This window comes from Equus asinus, chromosome 3 (genome assembly GCF_041296235.1).
Source record: "Equus asinus isolate D_3611 breed Donkey chromosome 3, EquAss-T2T_v2, whole genome shotgun sequence".
Lineage (NCBI taxonomy): Eukaryota > Metazoa > Chordata > Mammalia > Perissodactyla > Equidae > Equus > Equus asinus.
Window position 1 is genome coordinate 12,019,093 of NC_091792.1, and position 14,472 is coordinate 12,033,564.

The 14,472-nt window shown below is 34.5% G+C and overlaps 1 protein-coding gene across 3 annotated transcripts in view; it reads right to left on the bottom strand.

The window, feature by feature from the left end:
- Positions 1 to 14,472, bottom strand: part of PRSS12 (serine protease 12) — a 71,118-nt gene that overhangs the window by 18,096 nt on the left and 38,550 nt on the right. For all 3 annotated transcript variants that reach the window (XM_014858539.3, XM_014858775.3, XM_044767304.2), the window contains 2 exons: positions 13,016 to 13,157; positions 2,309 to 2,514 (listed from right to left, as the gene is read on the bottom strand). In XM_014858539.3, the coding sequence (XP_014714025.1) occupies positions 2,309 to 2,514; positions 13,016 to 13,157 (348 nt within the window). The remainder of the gene's footprint in view (positions 1 to 2,308; positions 2,515 to 13,015; positions 13,158 to 14,472) is intronic.

Below are 14,472 nucleotides of genomic sequence, written 5' to 3' on the forward strand. Positions count from 1 at the left end.
TCAGCACTAATGGGCTCCCATAATAACCAGGCAGAAGGGAGCTCAACAGGGGATCAGCACTAGTTATTTCTCTGGAGAAAGAGATTCAACAGTGTGTACCAAGATCATTATTTTGCCAGATCTCAGAGGCATGCTGTCAAACTTTAATCCTCGCATCTTAGGATACGAGTCCTCTAGATGACACTGCAAATTATGAAAGAGAAAAATACAAGTTTCCAATAACGCTCCAAGTCAGGTCAAGGCATAGAATGCCAAGAGAAGGAATGATGTAACACTGAGCAAGCAAATCTGAAAGTTTACATCATTCTGAAGCAAAGGACCAAACTGCAAGAAAGTAAAACCTATTCAAAGCCATAAAACTCACTGTTACAAAAGAATTAAAAAGCAAAATGAAGTTCATTTGTAAAAGGATCCCATCAGAGGACCAATAACCAAGGGCTTGAGTTTGAATCACCTTATAGAAGTAACTAGATCTTGAGGCTCAACCCAAAATCAATAGGTCAATAAGCCAAATTCATTAATCTAGCTGAATTTGATGAAATTCAGCTAAGAGGAAATCATCCAGTCTAAGATGAAATCTTTGTGTTTGAGGTATGGTGGCACTGGAACCACGGTAAGGTACCAAACTAGGCGTTGCTGCAACTCTGGGAAGCCATAAAAGCAAATGCACCAATAATGAACAAATAAACATGGTATTTCATATTTCAAAATAGGTTTACACAGAAATATAGTAAGACATTTTACAATCATTGAATTTTTATGTTTTTCTACTGCTTAAGAAATTTGAAATAATCCAAAGAATTATTTATATTCAATTTGTAGTTATAGTTTAAATTATTGAAAAGAATTTAATAAATTAAGTTACAATCAATACTTAGGAAAAATTGGCTTACCAAATCATATTTATTAATATATAAGGAATATGTTATATATATACATATATATAAAAAACAAAGCACAAACAGTTGTAAGTATTCTTCTCTACACTCAAAAGCTCCTCAAATAGCGAAGAATCATATTAACAACATCCAAGTTATTTATTTCATTGTCTTTAGCAGTTACTAAAGGATGTTAGAAAAAGAGAATGCTTGGGGCTGACCCCAGTGGCACAGCGGTTAAGTGTGCACGTTCCGCTTCAGCGGCCTGGGGTTCACTGGTTCGGATCCCAGGTGCAGACATGGCACTGCTTGGCAAGCCATGCTGTGGTAGGCATCCCACATATAAAGTAGAGGAAGATGGGCATGGATGTTAGCTCAGGGCCAGTCTTCCTCAGCAAAAAGAGGAGGATTGGCAGTGGATGTTAGCTCAGGGCTAATCTTCCTTGAAAAAAAAAAAAAGAGAGAGAGAATCTTAAATATAGATGTACCTGATTTTAAGAAAATTCAATGTATCAAAACTGTGAACTTTCAATCCACATAAATAAAGAGGTGATTGTTCTTTTCAAGAAATATACCATAGTTTTTTCCAAAATAGCTAGTTCTTTTCCTTATTCATTTAAAGCAGTAATTTCATAAAAATTAAACAGAGCTTTCAAAAACTCTTCTATTTAAGTTTGAAACATTTACTACTGTATTATACTAAAAGATTATTTCTCATATTCCTTACATTTTTAAATTCCAGAGAATAAAATCTACAAAAGATAATTTTCTTTTTGCAATTAATTTAAAAAATTATCCTGTATTTGAAATATTTGCAAGAATGGAAGAGTGCCTTTCTATGATTCATCGTTAAATTTTCACTTCTTGCTTTCTTTTTTTTTGGCTGAGAAAGATTTGTCCTAGAGCTAACATCTGCTGCCAATCTTCCTCTTTTTGTATGTGAGCCACTGCCACAGCACGACCACTGACAGACGAGTGGCATAGGTCCACGCCTGGGAACTGAACCCAGGCTGCCAAAGGAGAGCGCCAAACTTAACCACTAAGCCTTTGGGGCTGGCCCTCTTGCCTTCTTTTAATGAATATCAATAATTTTAATATCAATTCTGAATCTTCAAGGACCAAACCAACAAGTTTGACAGTTTTATTACATCTAGAGAAGGATGGTACAGAAATGGCTAAGAATGTCAAAAGGGGACAATCCCAGAGATTACAAAATCCTGTAAAGCCATTCCTGCCCTTGAACCCTGCCCTCCCTGGAAGCCCTACCCAGACAAGTTTGTCAAGAACCACTGCCTCTAAATTCTCACACAAGGAACAAGGGACTGTATATATCCTTATGGAAGGGGATTTTTACCATCAAAGCACTGCTTATAACAATGAAGTGGGAATTGGTATTCTTTGACTTGCATAGGCCCCAGAAGGTGACTTACCTTTATTACTGTTAACTGATGCTTTCTTTCCAAAGTAATCACAAATAACTCCTGCATCCTCACTGTGGCGGCAGTTGTGTCTTCCAATATCTTGTTTGATACAGTCAGCCAGGGACCTCTCATTTCCTGTGCATTTCACATTATCCACGTGGATGGGTCCTTTTCCTTCCCCAAAGTAAGCCATGGTTCGTGCTTTGGCAGGACCCCTGGAAACAGAGCATTCTTGAGGACGTGGAGAATCAGTCAATCATACATCTGATAAATCACAACATATGCTCGCTCAATTATATTTCTTAACTTTTATATAGTAAAATTAGCATCTATATGTGCTAAAACAGACTTATTTCATGACTGCAAAAAAAATTAGGAGAGGTAATGACTATACTTTGTTTTCATACGCCACAGCTGCTTGATTATTCCAGTTGCCTCTAATTTAGCTTGGGCTAAGAAAGTCACATTTAATGGCATGTCAAAAAATCATGATAGTCTCAAACTCTAGTTTAAGCAGGAAAAAAATCATCTCAAAATTTTCTACTACCTTAAAGAGTATAATACTCTCTTAAAGTTGGTATAATACTGCCAAGAAAATTATGAGATTAAATAATTACCTAGCAAGCTAAGAACTAATTTTTTGCCTACTTTAGAAGTAAAAAAGTTCAATTTTTAACAGAGAAAATGAAAACCAGGAATCATAAATAAAAGGCAGACTTACTCTTGGTGTATTACCTTTTTTTGTTTTTTTAATAACACTTCTTTTTAAATATCCAAATACAGAAGCTTTTTAATGAAATATTTCAAACTAACACCATATTCAAAACTCAATTCCTGATAAATTGATGACATATCTATGAAAGGCAAAAGTTTTAAAGTTTGAATTGTAAGAAAATTATCCTTATAACCTCAAGTTAGGGGAAGATTTATTAAATAAGACATAGATGGTATACCATAAATTAAAAGATTGATAAATGCCACAAAAATTAAATTAAGAATGCCACTTTACTAAAATCCACCCTAAGGAAATTGGAAAGATAATAAGTTGATGAATATATTTTGCAATACATATTTACAAATATGTTTGTTGGGGAAGACATTTTCTAACAGAGTGGAATAGCATACGATATACAAAGAATTTTCAACATTCATTTAGAAAACTAAAAAATTCCAACAACCCAAGATAAAAAAGGCAAAAGACAGGAAAAGGTCTTTTTACACAAAAGGAAATAGGTCAGTGGCCAATAAACAAATGAAAAAATGTCCAATCTCATTAGTAATCAGAAATAAGCAATGAGATGACACTAGCTACCCACTAGATTGGCACAAACTGAAAAAAATGGCAAAAAATGAAAAACCATCGTTGCTGTTGAATGTGTCAAACGGGTGGACCCCCGAGTAAGCAGTCCCGCGACACTTGATCAGTTGACGGTGCCCATCCTCTGTAAGCCAGAAGGTCTACTCTTGCTTATAGTCCCTAAAAAAGTCTCTTGCACAGGTGCACCAGCAAGAAAGGCATGAGAATATTCATAGCAGTCTAACTTTTTCATAGCAAAACTAGAAATTATAAACACCCTATCAATAACACAATACACAAGTTGGATATTTATGTGACAATATCATAGAGCAAAATGAATAGGAGTGAAGTACAGCTATACAGATCAACAGAGGTGAATCTCAAAAGCAGTTCTGAGGGTGGAAAAAAGCAGGTACTGAAGAAAACTCAAAGTATGATTACTTGCTTTAAAAAATATATAAGCAATAGACAAAATTCTTATTTAAGGTATAACTTTAAAATTATGAAGAAATACAGTTGAAGACCCATAATTCAAGACAGTGGACTAAGGAGAGTGGGATTGGCCCACAAGGAGCTCAAAGGTACACTCATGTTCTGTTTCCTAAACTCAGTGGCAGACAGGACTGCCCTGTGTGGTCCTGCATGCTGTGCGCAGCATGGCACCAGGAGATGCCATTCATGTGGCTACAGCCTGCACAACTGAAAATATGGCTATGGTGAGATGACGTGTGTTTGTTTCATTGCTATCCTTTAAAAAATACACACACATATACATAGTGGCTGTATATTTCCCAATTAAAGACAAAGAAGAAGGCTGGCCCCGTGGCCGAGTGGTTGAGTTCACGCACTCCACTGCAGGTGGCCCAGTGTTTCGTTGGTTCGAATCCTGGGCGTGGACATGGCCCTGCTCATCACACCATGCTGAGGCAGCATCCCACATGCCACAACTCGTAGGACCCACAACGAAGAATATACAACTATGTACTGGGGGGCTTTGGGGAGAAAAAAGGAAAAAAAAATAAAATCTTTAAAGACAAAGAAAAAAATGGGAAAATATTAATCTTACTTAGGAGATTTTTTAAAAAGTTGAGTCAAAAAATTTATTTGCAGAATTATAGGTAATATCTTTTAATTTGACTACTTTCTTATGACACACAAAAAAGCATCTAATGAATAGGCATTAATTTCATAATTAGAAACAAAACGTTACTTAAGAAAAAATCTAATTTTATTTTAGGAAATTATAAAATGAATCAACAATACCTTATATCAGAGAAACATGTTTTAATGTTAATCGAGGTGGTGATACTTTGCAAACAACTACTGAAAATACATCTGCTATCAGAATACTTCGATACAGTCAGGAAACAATGTTTTCTTGTTGTTAGCTTAGTCATCACAGTATACAAGAGTAATTTATCACTAAAATAATTCCATCCACTGAACTGAAGAGGTTTAGGACTACCACTGTTAGATTAAGAGGGATTGTCAGCGGTGGACCACACTGTGGACCTGAGCGTGAAGCCAGTTCTCTCTCTCACTAGCTATGAAACCTTAGACAATTATGCAACCTCTCTGAGACACTTTCCTCATCTGCAAAACTGAGATAATAGGAACTACCTCATTTGGTTATTGTGAAGATTAAACAAGACAATGCCTAGTACATAGTAAGTACTCAATAAATATTAGCTATAATATAGTTGGTTAATAACTGGTTGTTATTAAATTTACTAAATTTTTTAAAATACAAGTACAAAGAGGGAGGGAATAAAAATACAAACAAGCCAGCAAACAGGCCAGGCCAGTAGATACCCCTTAAAATATCTTCACTTAAAATTTTTCTTTGGCAATGTTCACTTTTTCATTTCCACCCTAGAAGACAGATATTACATATTTACTCATGATCACATGTAAGCATATGTGAAGGAGCTATATGATAAAGAGTAATTCCTAATAAAATACTCAGAAGAATGATAATCATCGGAATCTTCAAAGTTACTACTTTCCAAACACTCAGTGGTAGAAAAGGCTTAAGATCTGCTCAACCCAGCAACAGGGCAAAAGAAATTTCAACCTGTCTAAAGGTTAGAACACATTCTTATAATGCGGACTTCCGGTTTCAGCCACTTATGTCTTGAGCAATACATGGTGTAGCTGTCAACACTCTCCAATGACTAATGCCTGTTTTCTCTGCATCTACTGTTCTGCTGAGGTGGGAATGTCACAGGGAAAAGTGCACAGCCCACTTTCAAAACCTTTCCTGTTCCGAGAAACCACAGCATATGAGAGCCACACGTGGGAATCAAAAGTATGAGAGGTTTTAAATCAAAAGAAAGCGTCTCATCAAAAATGACAATATAGACTTCTAACATCAAAATAGATTCTACTTAATTCAGATAAAGTTATTACGTTTCCTTACAGTTAGGCAGGAAACTCAAGTGAAGCAGTTTATTGATGTGGATTATCTGAGAAATTCACTTAGATAATCCCCTTTGAGCACACTCATAGTTGGCAGCACATTCATTTTGTAAATAAACCCAGTCATTTCTTCTGCCTTGGTAATAGCTACTCTGACATAAATTGCAAATAAAAATAAGTTTTAACCCATTAGAAATCTTTACAGCCATGGAAGATCCCTGTGCCCAAAGATGTGACTCTAAAGGTACTCTTAGAGTAAATCTTTTTTTATATATAAAATGCATTTAATAATTGCATGAGTAATAAATGGTCATTGTATAAAATTTTCAGAATAAATGTATGAAAACCCCCAACAGCACACTACTAGCATTTGAGTATATTTCCTTCCTGTACATACATATGGGGAAAATACTATCATTTTTAATGGTTAAAAACTTCATTGTACAGATTGGTGGATCTCAAGCTGCAGGCTATTCAAGAGGCCACTTGAGTTGATTCTGAGTGAGTGTATCGAGGTGGGACTTAAGAAATCTATTTTTTTAACAAGCCCCAGGTAGTTCAGCATCAAACTTTGGTGTAGAAAAATTAGAATTTATTTCCCTACTGTCACACATTTATTTTAAAAATTTAGGCTTTTTATAATTATATACATCCTGATACGTAAATTTTTATGGGAAGCTCAGATTTCTTCCCAGCAATGAAATTTTTGTTCAACAGGTATAAACATTTCTTAAGGTTCTGGATATGTATTGCTGAACACAGGGCAAGTCTTTTGAAAGCAAGTTATGCATTTGAAATATCTATAATTAAAATGCAACCATTTAAAGCAAAGGTTTTCTTCTGTTTTATTTTGTGTGTCATAGTTCTGATCTGTCTGGAATTTATTGCTGTTTAGGGTTAGTAAGGGATCTAGCTTTATTTTTGCCCCTAAGGTAATTGTCCCAATAACTTTTCCTGCTGATTTGAAGGGCTTTTTTATTTACTCATCCAACATGCTTATATGTACACAAGCCATTGCGTGGTCTTTATAGTTCAGTAATTCCCAACCATGGCTACACATTAAAATTACCTTTTGGAGCTTTTAAAATATAGCCAATCCTGAATCCCACCTGACATCAAATAAAGTAGAATCCGTGGGAGCGGAGCGAGGCATGGGTAATATTTTTTTAAGTCCCAAAGTGATTTTAATGTACACCAAGGTTGATAACCACTGTTGTAGTTGGTAACATTGACTTCTTTGCCTGCTCCTGTGCCAGTGTCACGTGGATTTGGATTCAGATGAATTCAGAAGTCAAGTCCTCCTCCCCATCCCACATACATACCAGGAAAAGCCAAAGATTTTTATGAGCATAGCATTTAATGTATAGGTTAATTTCTATTTTGTCTTCCCATTTAGGATTGTGGGGTATCCCTTATTAGGTCTTCCAAATTTAGTAAAAATCTATTTCTTTTCATATAGCTCTCATTTTTTCTGACATTTATTTCTGGATTTCTTTTTTTTTTTTTTTGTACCTTCTACAAATGAAATTTTAAAAGAATTTTCTACCTAACATATAGGGACACTATTGCTTTTTTAAAATATCTATATTTTATATTGTGACATTAATAAGCATTACTTCTAGTGTCTTTCTCAATGATTCTCTTGGGTTTTCTAGGTAGACAATCATATTATTCATATAACAATTCTTACTTCCTTTCAGTACTGATACCTCAATTCTTAATGATTAGTGAGACCTCCAGACAATACTGAGTCATTACAGTAATAGTAACACCCTTGATTTGTTCCTATTTCCTGATTGTTGTGATAGAAAGTTAAGGTAGTTTTATTTTATTCTGATCTTCCTAAGAGATATGAGGAAGGAATGTTGATTTTTATCATGTTACTTTTCAATATTAAGTAATTATATTTGTTTTCACTTATAGATGACACACTGAAATACATTCATTGAATGCCTCAGTTTGAACCACTCTTATGTTCTTGCAATAGACTGTTTGTGGTGTACTGTTCTTTTAATACACTACAGGATTAAATTTGCTAATATTTTGTTTAGAATTTTTGTATGCAGATTCATGAGATTGGGGTATAGTTTTCTGTATGTGTATGTGCGTGTTTGTGAGTACTTGTCTAGTCTTGAAATCAAGTTCTATTAACCTCATAAAATGAATAGAAAGATTTCCATCTTTTTTGCTCTACAAAAATTTATATAACTCAGGAATGATCTGTGCCTTGAAGATTAGTCAAAACTCTTCAGCAAAACATCAGAGTCATTTCTTCCATGGTCATTAATCTATTTGGGTTTTCTATCAATTTTCACAGATATATTTTTGTTGAAAATGTGCAGCTTCCTAGATAATTGTCCATCTCATCTAGATTTCTAAATTTATTAGCTAAAAGTAGTTCACAGAATTCTTCTACAAGTTATTTAGCCTTCTGTAGACCTGTGCTTATATTCCTTTTCTTTTCTCTAATGTTTACTTGTATTCTCTCTCCCTTTTCTTAGAATTTCCAGAGATTGTTGATATTTTATTAACCTTTTTTAGGAGGGAAATAATTGTTGATAACGTGGATGTGTAATGTAAAGCAATTTGAAATTCAAATAGGCATAATTTGAAGACAAATAAAAATTAATGGACTCTAAAGTTAAAACCCCAGGTGAGTCCCATCAGTTTGGGGAGTGGGGATGAGCGGAGGGAGAAAGTAAGGAACAGTATGCCAAATGGCTTGATATTCTTCAGGAAGGGGAAGTAAAGATAATTTTTGAAATTGGTAAGAAAATATGTCGGTATGTTTGCTAAAAATTTAAAGAAGAACTTCTGGTAAAACAATAAGAATGCTCAACTTCCAGATCCCTAAAGAAAGGGAAGAAAGAACATAGAAAATTGGATTGCTTGCAAATCAAAAACCAGAAGGTAACACAAAGAACAGAGAATAAAGCATGACAAACAGCATAAAAGTCAATGAAAGGTAGAAGTAAATATATAGAAAATAAAATCAGACTCACAAATAAAAGGATGATTTCTTAGCAATTTATCAACCTACAGACTAAAAAGAATGCATTTTAGATATATCAACAAATAGAAAGTAGAGAATATTTTAAACTAATAAAAGTGCATTATTAAGTAGACATTCTCAATGATATAGTGAAATCTAACAAATTTTCTTTCTTTTTTTTTTAATCATTAAGGACTGTGTCATCTATAGGAAAAAGTGTAGGGATTCCCTCTGGGCTCCAGGCATGTAGTAATTTATAGCTGAGAATTTCAAAGAGACAATAGGCTCTAATACACTAGGTCTTTAAACTGGGTGTCAAAGGCTCCTGGGAGTAGATGATGACTTTCCAAGGGATACATGTGCTTTAAGGGAATCAATATTCAGATCCTCAAATTCCATGTGTATCTGCTCCTAAAACTGGTCTTGCTGAAATCAAGATCAACTTCTCTTTCAAAATTTCTTTTCTTCCATTTCACAAAAGAAAGGCCTATCTTTCACTCATCCCAAACCCTACCACAGTGCATTGCTCCCAGATTTAAAAGCCTCTAAAATGGCCAAGAGAACAATTCAAAATATATGATAGCAATGAAGCCTCCTTTAACAAGTATCATAAACTCAACCTGTCAATCTAAGAAACAGGAGCTCTGGTCAACTTTTATTTCCTATGTTTAATAATTATTTATCGAATTTTATTTTTTTGTTCTTGTCTTTAATCAGTTGTGTACTAGAAATCATAAAATCCAGACGGGAATTCGTTAGAAGAATTTAATTTCTTTCTCTCTCTCGTGCTGTCTCCATGTGTGTATACACACACACACACACACTTTTTAAAGCATAATACCATTAGGATTCTTTGGGGAAAGAAAATTAAAATATAGTTTTAAGGAGAAAAGGGAAGTATGTGAAATTTCTGAAAGTCAAAGAAGAATGTTCATGCATTGTTTAAATGGATGACAGAGTGTCAAATCACTATGATCTTTATATTCCATTGGATATAATTAAAAGAATGAATTAACTATTCTATTTTTAAATGTGCCAGAAATTAAATCTTTTGCAGCTATTGAAACATAATATAAAAATTAGATATACTTAATTGTAGGTCTCCACTAAAACAGGAGGGGAACACCAATTTTTAAATTCTTTAAGGGACACTACTGTAATAAATATGAAGTTCAGGGGCTGGCCCCGTGGCCGAGTGGTTAAGTTCGTGCGCTCCGCTTTGGCGGCCCAGGGTTTTGCCAGTTCGGATCCTGGGCGCGGACATGGCACCGCTCACTAGGCCACATTGAGGCGGCATCCCACGTGCCACAACTAGGACAACCCACAACTAAAATATACAACTAGGTACTTGGAGGATTTGGAGACAAAAAGCAGAAAAAAAGAAAAAAAGAAGATTGGCAACAGTTGTTACCTCAGGTGCCAATCTTTAAAAAAAATATATATATGAAGTTCAAGAACACATCATATTGAAACATATGCTAATGGATTCACACAAAGTTCAAATAGAATGGAATTTCTATCGTGGCTATTTAGTCTATCTTAAGGAGTTTGATATCAACATATTCTCTCTGAACCCTTGAAAAACAACACACTCATATGCTAGACTTCATCAGACATTATGTAATCTATCATTAAATGATGGCTTTTACTTTCTGTGCATAGCTGGGTTAGTTACCATTCACGTTTCCTGGCTTTTATTACTTCATTTCTGTTTCTCTCATTATGAAAATGCTTTCTGATGAAATTTCGATTCTCAATGTTTCCTAGGATTAATCCTCAAGCAGGATCCAACTGGTGGGGGACAGATCTCTGGAATTCTTATCAATAAGGCCCAAGCTTTTCAACAGCTTAAAAGTCTTCTAGATTGATTTCTACAAACAAACGCTTTATTAAAGATTGTTAACAATTTGAAGTAGATATGGGGAAAAGATCCCCTACACTGGTCATATACCTGTTTATAATTATATAAATATATGTTCTTATATGAAATACATGTTCTCAGTGTAAAATTATAAAAACACTAAACTTTATTCAGATTAATTAGTATCTAAATGATTCTCATTTAAATTGTACTGTTTGATGGTAAATTGTAGATTGTGCACTAGAAGATGATTATTCAGTTTGTTATAATAACATTAAATTACTGATTTATGCACTGAGACTTTATTTAAAAAGCAATTACAAAATACAATCTTTTTTCAAAGCTTTTCTTGATAACTGTTACAGAAACATTATTGAAAATTGCTGCAAACTTTGTTCACTTAATCTATATTGTTTCTCACCTAAATTCACCATTTGAGTTGAATGTAAAATGGACTAAATGATGATAAATAAAAAACAATGAAGAAATGTAGAAAGAAATCAAAGTGAAAATGCACTGATAGATATGGTTACGAAATTTTCCCCTTCTTAAACTTGGCTTAGACACACAATTTGAGGATCAAATTTGATCTTTCCCTTTATACTTTCTTTCATATTTCCAAAGGTAATACTTCATACTTCCAAAGGTAATTCTAGGCTTCCTGGATCACATCTACCAAAAAATAAACTATGACCAAGAAAGTAGTTTCAAACAGCAATATACTTTAATGGCTGATTTTGGATAAGGAAATTCACTGGGAATGTAATGTAAGAACAATAATTTTTTTCCAAATGGAGGAATGAGTGTTAGAAATGTAATGAGGAAAGGAAACTTAAATTGTTGACTAAATTCACCCAGGCATCTAATGTAGACTCTCCCTACCTCTCTCTTCCACCCCATACTTTGAAAGCTGAAAATCTATGTCACATACCAATTTCAAATACTGAAAATCTATATCACAAATAACGGACCCATTGACCAGAAAACTGTTGGAATTGCAACTAGGTCCAAAACTGAGCAATAAAAGGGAGTAGTATCTGAGTAACCAAAAACAAACTTTGAATTAAAACTTTAGAATAAAACATTTGGACTTTTATTAAAATAGAAATACTTTTAAAAATAAAAATGTAATCTGCATAGGAATAACTAGTTAAATCTATCAATATTTAAGATACACATAGATGTATAATTAATTATATATTTTTAAAATTCAAACCACTACTAATAATCTACTATGAGCTAGGCAATTTATGTATATTAGTTTAAATTTCATAGCCCTCTGAATTGTAACATGTTCCACATACTTGCAACTGCAAAATCAATACCCACGGTGCTTTCATGGTCGTTTGTAGATATGTGCAAAGCCTCAAAAGACTGAGTTGCCCAGTTGAGGTCTCACAAGATTATCTGTCTTTTTATTTCAGCTCTCAAACTGCAAACAAGTGTCCTTTTCCCAGTCTATTTAGTACCATGTTTTTCGCACAATAACTCATGTCTGAATGAAGCCTATCTAAACAAACATATTTTCTCCATAAGGCACATCACAGCCTTGCACTTAGGAACGCTAACACTATGCCTAGGGGCCATTTTAAACAGTGAAATCATCAACAAAAGACCACAAAGATGGCGGGGGTACTAATAGACCACAAAAAGGACAATTGTTTGCAAGTATGAGAGCTAAAAGAAGGCGGCAGAGTATCGCCCTGTTCGACCTCAACCCTAGAAGCAGGGGCTCAGCATTGGCTAACTCAGTGTTCACCGTGACCTCAGAGAACTCGACCTCTGTGAATAAGGAGAACCAACCACAATTTTAATAACTGCAGAGTTGAAACAGAAATCACAGAGAAAAGGTTAATACCTCTGCCTGATAGCAGCAGTGTTATGAGTAGTCAAGTTATTAGACTATTTGCTGTTAGATAAAAGCTACACTCCTTATGCAACACAATGTATGTTTCTTGTAAGAGAACAGAAATACTTAAATAGACTCTACTTCGTATTTTTCTTTATAATTCTGAATCATGTCAGTATGCTGTCAGTATTTTCAATTGAATCACAGAAATTAATTTTAGGTAAGGAATAACTCACTAGAAAAGCCTAAAAAGTCAGAAATATTTATCAAGTAACTATCCCAAATTAGGTTTTACTTACTTATAGCCAAGCTGGCGGCAGATCACAGCTGCGTCCTTATCAGTCCACCCATCATCACAAATGGTTCCCCACTGGCCATTGATAAAAACCTCCACTCGTCCTTCTTTCTTATTTTCTCCATCCATCAGTCTGATAGGAAAACCTAAGTCATGATTCAAAAGTATTAGAAAAGCCAAAACAAGCAAACTGATGTTAAAGCATGAGAGACTTTATAAAGCACAATTTATTTTTTAAATCAACTATAAAATCAGCAGGTCAATATGAGAGAGAAAGAGACGAGATATCAACAGAAAACTGTATCTACTGTTGCATATCTTTTGAAGCCTGGCGGTCAGAGTGCTCACTTGCTCAACTTTGCTAGCACTTGCAACAGTGCCTGGCATACAGAGGACACGTGATAGCTGTTTGCTGAATGAATGAATGAATAGCACTGTAAAATCGTGAATGGTTTTATTACTGCTACCCTCTAAATAGTAAAAGATGTTTACTCAGAGTTGTTTTTGTCTGTTTATTTATCCTTAACATAGGTAGAAATTTACACTCCAAAGCTAAGATTTTTTAGGAAGGCATAAGTAGATATACCCTTGGCATGCACAGGTAACTTGAATGCCGGAGGAATAAGAGGAAGGCAGCTAACAAGGACAATTTCCATCTCAGGCTTCCTATTTGCTATTGATTCCAAAGGAAGGACTTAAGTCACAAAAATTACTAAGATTTAAAAGTTGAATGGGGATGTAATGTACAGCATGATGATTATAGTTAATAACACTCTATTGCATATTTGAAAGTTGCTAACAGAGTAGATCCTAAAACTTCTCATCACAAGAAAAAAAATTTTGTAACTATGTAAGGTGACAGATGTTAATTAGATTTATTGTGGTGATCATTTCACAGTGTACTCAAATATCAAATCTTTATTTTGTACACCTGAAACTGTATAATGTTATATGTCAGTTATACCTCAATTTAAAAAAATGCTGAAGCTAGGAAATAAAAAATAATAAATAAATAAATAAATGTCATGATTTTTTAAAAAGTTGAGAAACTGATCTCTAGCAAATTGAGGTTAATCTAAGTTATGCAAATGAAGTGATTTGTAGAGTTTCCTGTATCTCTTTCAACACCGAGAAATACGGTATTGTTTAATTGAAAGTCTTTGCAGTAGCTTGCATACTGTCATGAGTTGAATTGTGAGGTCATTAGGGTGGGCTCTAATCCAATATGACTGGTGTCCTTATAAGAAGGGGAAATTTGGCCACAGAGGTACACTGAGGGAAAATTATATGAGGAGACATCTGGAGAAGATGGCCATGTGCAAGCCAAGGAGACTGGTCTGGAACAGACCCTTCCCTCACAACTTGCAGAAAGAACCAATCCTGCCAACAACTTGGTTTTGGACTTCAGAACTGTGAGACAATAAATATCTGTTGTTTAAGCCCCCAGTGTGTGGCACTTGG